Here is a 5,870-nt window from a genome sequence, read left to right on the forward strand (position 1 = left end):
ATAGAAAGAAACCTAACCATGAACACCCCTAGTTACAAAATCATACAACTTATGATCAAAGCCACATGAAGACAGCTTGTATCCGTTAGTTCGTGACAACATTTGCACTAGACCCAAAAATTAAACTAGTAATACAAATAAATAACATATGAACAACGTTTAAAAAATGAATTAACTACCAATTAATATACACCAATAAAAGTATAAAACCCTAAAGGAAACCCCAAAACCTTGCAGCTGCAGTCGAAGATTTTCATGTGGAATTTACAGAGCATGTTCGACTACTCGATTGTCTGCACTTTTTCCCCCAAAAATAGATTTTTACCTAATTTGTGTTATGTGTAATTTGTAATCAGATTGCCATCCTTAATTTGGTTTATTACGTGGTCACAGTTTAAAATATTAAATTCATCTGATTCTTGCTTGATTGTTTGATTTCTTGCATTTATTTAATTGATAGTGATTGAGAAATGAGAATGCCATAGAATTGTTATTTGGTGGTAGGCTTGCATTTAATCCATCTTGCCCCTGAAACTAACACCGTTAAGTAACCAAGAGACTCAGATTTAAATGGGGAATCATTCGGGTCATTTTGACTTCTATCAACGCCCACGCTCTAATCACATGAATGCAGATAGGTATTATCTAATTTACTTATTTAAAGAAAAAAATAATAATTGGCACGCGTTGGTGCTGTCACGTGGTCAGCTTTGTGGCAGCAAGCTTCATTATGACGCGAATTGGGAAAACCCTTTCACAAACCAGTTTGTGAAAATACCATTAGGCGCTTTGACGGCCAAAGAGGCGACAAAAGCAATCCATAGAAAGATTTGCCGTCGTTCACTAAATATTGTGGTTAATAGAATTTGTAGATCGGTGGTTCCTGTTTGGAAAAGAAAGTGTTTTCGATTCTGCTGAGATCAAATCCACAAAGGTAAATCTCCCCAAATGCCAATTTGAAATTTGTTTCGATGAATGTGTATTGTTTTCCATCAAATCAAAGTTTGCTTAATTCTTTCAATATTGATTTCTATTTTGTAGTTGGAGACCTTAACTGTAGAGATGGATCGGATTTCACAGCTTCCTGATTACATCGCTCATCATATCCTCTCATTTAGTAATACTTTGGAGCTTGTTCGAGCGAGTGTGCTGTCTAAGCACTGGCTTGACATAACTGCTTCTTTCCCGATTTTAGAATTCAGTATCAACAGTTTTACATCTCGTGAAAGTTTTTTCAGCTATGTCGAGTATACCATGTCCCTATTTTACCCTCAAAATGTCCCTGCACACAAGTTCAAGCTCAATACAACTATCGAGGAGCCTGCAGAATTAGAGATTGTTAACAGATGCCTTGAATTACTCTTTAGGAACGGCGTGAAGGTGTTGGTGATTGATATTGATAGATCATCAGAATCCGCTTCTGCTTCTGCTGGGTATCGTTTGCCTAACATACTCTTATCGGTTTCTATGTTAGAGTCTTTGACCGTTCGTGGTTGTGAGTTGCCTTCTTCCTTGAAGCTTGGTATTGTCAAGTTTAAGTCTTTGAATTATTTGGAACTTAGAGATGTTCGTATAGACAATGAAGTGATCAAGTATTTCACCACTAGCTGCCCTCTTTTACAAACTTTACAAATTGTCAGGTGTAATGGTTTCAACAGCTTTTGTGTTGATGGCCATCAAAGTCTTCGAAATGTTTTAATTTTTTACAGCACTCGAGTTGAGAGAGTAGATATTGAAGCGCCAAATTTATCTACTCTTTATGTAATAGATAGAGATGGAAACGGGGCACCGCGAATGAACTTGACTTCATGCAAGAAACTAACAACAGTGTCTTACATAGGCCATCCCTTACCAAACTCGAATGGTTTCACCGACTTCTTATCCAATTTTCCCTATGTTAAAAGTTTGTTTTTGGCTACTATCTATAAATGCAGCAACTTTAAGTTGTCAAGTAATTCCTTGAGGAAATTGGTGTTGCATTCAAACTGTGATTTTGAAGAAATTGAGTTCAGTACCCCAAATTTGGTTTTATTTACTCACTCGCGTAATAGCCGTTTACTCTTTCCTACAGTGGCTAAACGTTGGCCTTTAGTAAAGAACTTTACCCATTCGAAAGCATGTATGCAATGTTATCCCGATGGTTGTATAGATGCTCTTTGGTTCCAGAAGCTGAGGCTATTTTTGGCCAAGAAAAGTGGTCTCAAAGTTTTGAACTTGTATATTCATGCCGCATATAGTCAGGTTCGTTTCTTTGGTCACTCATTCATCCATTACTATGTCGTGAACAATTATATAAAATAATCATATACTTATACCATTCAATTTTGCAGAAATATACAGAGTTGGAGAAGCTACATGCAATTGAGTTGCCACCTTATGAACTCGAGCATGTTGTGCTACAACTAGAAAGCCATGAAGAATCATTGGCTCATATAGCTTTTGTGGATGCTGTACTTTGGTGTTGCCGGCCTCGATCCCTAACTTTAAGATCATCCTTTCCCTTTGAAGAACATAGTGATGTTGTGAAGGTAAGACTTATATATGCGTAAATTATTATTTAATGAAATATTCATTATCTTTTATTGGATTTGTTCTAACAAAGATGATCCGTATTTTATATTCAGTTTGCATACGAGAAGCTACTTCAACAAGAAGATCCAAGCCACACAAAAATTCGTATTGAGTGGCCTTCCTCTTCCAGAGCTCAAAAGCATATGATGGAGTTGAAGTCATTGTCAATGGCATTACCTCATGAAGGAGAAACAGTTAGCTTCATAAAGGAAGAAGCCAAAGGTACTCCTTACCTCACTTTTTAATATCGATACATGATAATGGTACTGTCAAAGATATGAGGATATGGAGGTTTTATAATGCGTTTGATTTCTAGTTTATGGCAGAAACTAGTGAAAACTGATAAATTATAACGTATATAGTGATGATGGTCTGAAACTCTGAATCATGAAACTAATGTATTGACTATAAATGGGGAGCTTTTTCTTCATTACTGATTGTTCAGATTCTACATCTTTGGGCCTTATTTTATGGTTTTTGCTAAGCCTGCGAATCAAGTAGGTCTGAGGGGTAACGTTTTTAACGATTCTATTCAGCAACATTCATGTATAGGTTTATGGAATTTTTCTAGGAATGCATACATATGTCAAATACATCACTCCACCTCCTCTCTATTTACTTGTTGCACTCCCTTTTAAGTTGCCATTCAGTAACATGGCTGTTACAAGTTTAATAAAGGAAGTATGCCCATCTTAAGCCCTAAGCCCATGTAAAACCGAAAACTCAATAACAACTAAACAGAAAATCAACTTTCTTGTTTCGGTCAGATCACCGTTTCAACTGTATGTACATACCTCTTTTGTTTTGGTTTAGGGATTATAACTATGTGATTGTGTATTTATAAATACTTATGGGTTCTTCAATTAGACTATAGTTGTAATACCTCTGGGCTCTTCAATTTAGTTGGCAGTTCCATTTTGATCCAATAAACCATTATGTGTAAGAGAAACATGCCTATTAAAATTCGTTCCCATTGAATTATAACTCATATATGTAAAAAAAGAAGTAATGATGCAACTTTTGACTATAATGTTCCTTGTGTCACCAATAATCTCCACACGAACATGACCCATCAACAAATGAATGGAACCGATTATTATCCCTTAAAACTATCTCTCTACCCGTAATCTTTGAAAACAACTTAATTGCCACGTGGCAATCACCACAAACACGAATATTCTTCACGACCCGAATCACCTCACCCGGTAAACTACTAATCAAACCAAACGCAATAGCTAACTTCTCACTATGACAACCCAAAAAATGCTCTTTCTCCTCATCCTCAACATCAAACAACACAAACTCTGTTGTCGGCACATATCCCATCTGTTTCAATCCCATGTTTAACTCGCTAAGTTTGTTATAAATCATTTCCGACATCGGATGAGACTTGTCCCCAACAAGAAACTCATGAACAACACCATCAACCTCAATCCAACAACATCCTGGTATCTTTTTAATGCTTCTTTGACTCATAGTTGACCTTATGTTTTCAGCATCTTCCCATTTCTTATTAGCTGAAAATACATTAGCTAAAAGTACATAGTTTCCAGAATTCCATGGCTCTAATTCAATCAAGTTTTTCAATACATATTCAGCTAGTTGCGTATCGCGATGCAACCTACATCCACTTAACAGAGCACCCCAAACAATCGCGTTGGGTTTCATTGGCATACTTTGGATTAAATCATGCGCTTCGTTTAATAAACCCGCTCGTCCATAAAGATCAACCATGCACCCGTAGTGTTCGATTGTAGGAGTTATTGAAAACACACGTGTCATGTTATTGAAGTATCGTTTACCATCGTTAACAAGACCCGCGTGTGTGCACCCACATAAGATGCCAATGAAGGTTTTGTCATCTGGGTGGATTCCTAACCTCTCGAGTTGACCAAGTAGACCGAATAAGACTTTGGTTTGACCACTCATACTGAGTCCGGTTATTATTGCATTCCAAACAACAAGATCTTTTTCTTTCATGGTTTTAAATATCATCCAAGCTTTACCGATTTGTCCACATTTTGCATACATGTCGATTAATGACGTACCAACAACCGGGTTGTATAAAAACTCGTTTTGATCGATTAATGTACGGGCCCATTCACCTAACTCTAGCGCTCCCAAGGTCGAACAAGCGGACAGGACCCCGACTATCGTGTAACAATCGGGCTTTATGTTATTGTTTATCATTTTGTAAAACGTGTTCAAAGCTTCTTTCGGTTTCCCATTTGAAGCATAACCCTGGATCAACGCGCCCCAGGTAACCGCATCTTTTTCACGCATTTGATCAAACGTCGCAAGAGCTTTCGTCATGCTCCCACATTTCGCATACGTATCGACTAACGCAGTACCCAAAAATATGTTTTTAACTATTCCAATACTTGTTATACAGCTATCTATCCACTCTACAGTCCTCAAATCCCCTAATTTCTCACAAGCTGACAAAATCCTCACTAGAGTAAAACTATCCGGTCTCAAATTCATCTCCAACAACCTCCTGAAAACATCTACCGCTTCTACAAACCGGTCCATTTCAATATACCCGGTAATAATCGCGGTCCAGGAAACCGAATTCTTGTCAGGCATTTCATCGAACACCTTACATGCATCATCCAAGCGGCCACATTTGGCGTAAAAACAGACCAACCCAGTATTAATAAACACATCCGAATCAAAACCCACTTTAACCATGATCGTGTGCAGCTCCAGACCCACTTTCAAATCCAAAACCCTAGTGCAAGATTTCAAAATAAACGGGAACGTGAAGGTGTTTGGTAAGAAGCCTAATTGACGCATTGAGTGGAATTGGGTGATGGAATGGTGGAAGTGGTTGTGGGAAATGTGGCCACGGATGAGGGTGTTGAAGAGGTGGGTGTTGGGGTGTTGGATTTGGGAGAAGAGGAGTTGTGGGTAATTATTAATATTATTATTGAGAGTGAAGGTGTGACGTAAGAGGAGGTTGAGGAGGTAAGTGTCGTGAAGGAGGTTGAGACGCAGAAGACGAGCGTGGACATGTTTGAGGTGGTTGATGCAGGTGAAGCCTTGGAGAAGACGAGTCTTGGTCTCGGAGTACATGTTCATGACTTTGGCTTCCACCAAACCATTAGAGAACTGACCAACTGACCAAGGACCAAGGGGGTGTTTGGCCTGGCTTTTATTTTTTAGCTTACGCTTATATTTTTAAAGTAGCTTATAGCTTATTTTTTATTATTTGATAAGCTTCCTTTAAGTGTTTGGATTAGCTTATATTTTACAAGTTGATTATACTTCTTAATAATTTGTTAAATCCATCATTATTT

The 5,870-nt window shown here is 37.8% G+C and overlaps 2 protein-coding genes across 2 annotated transcripts; one reads left to right on the forward strand and one right to left on the reverse strand.

The window, feature by feature from the left end:
- Positions 1-755: 755 nt before the first annotated feature.
- LOC143580819 (F-box/LRR-repeat protein At4g14103-like) lies at positions 756-2,856 on the forward strand. Its single transcript, XM_077063752.1, has 3 exons — positions 756-2,241; positions 2,331-2,528; positions 2,625-2,856. Exons 1-3 carry the CDS (start codon positions 1,063-1,065, stop codon positions 2,814-2,816), a joined length of 1,569 nt encoding a protein of 522 aa, XP_076919867.1. The 5' UTR covers positions 756-1,062; the 3' UTR covers positions 2,817-2,856.
- Positions 2,857-3,566: 710 nt separating this feature from the next.
- LOC143580809 (putative pentatricopeptide repeat-containing protein At3g08820) lies at positions 3,567-5,669 on the reverse strand. The gene has a single exon (XM_077063737.1). It carries the CDS (start codon positions 5,650-5,652, stop codon positions 3,613-3,615), a length of 2,040 nt encoding a protein of 679 aa, XP_076919852.1. The 5' UTR covers positions 5,653-5,669; the 3' UTR covers positions 3,567-3,612.
- Positions 5,670-5,870: the final 201 nt, after the last annotated feature.

The sequence above is a fragment of the Bidens hawaiensis genome, unplaced genomic scaffold (genome assembly GCF_021521415.1).
Source record: "Bidens hawaiensis isolate Kalapana, Puna unplaced genomic scaffold, B.hawaiensis_p1.1 tig00030648_1, whole genome shotgun sequence".
Taxonomy (NCBI): Eukaryota; Viridiplantae; Streptophyta; class Magnoliopsida; order Asterales; family Asteraceae; genus Bidens; species Bidens hawaiensis.

Bases quoted from the DNA above. Each gene is read 5' to 3' on its own strand.
- LOC143580809 (XM_077063737.1), bottom strand. From the start codon at position 5,652: ATGAACATGTACTCCGAGACCAAGACTCGTCTTCTCCAAGGCTTCACC.
- LOC143580819 (XM_077063752.1), top strand. From the start codon at position 1,063: ATGGATCGGATTTCACAGCTTCCTGATTACATCGCTCATCATATCCTC. The intron at 2,242-2,330 runs GTTCGTTTCTTT...TCAATTTTGCAG, and splicing joins TTCATGCCGCATATAGTCAG to AAATATACAGAGTTGGAGAA. The intron at 2,529-2,624 runs GTAAGACTTATA...TTTTATATTCAG, and splicing joins AACATAGTGATGTTGTGAAG to TTTGCATACGAGAAGCTACT.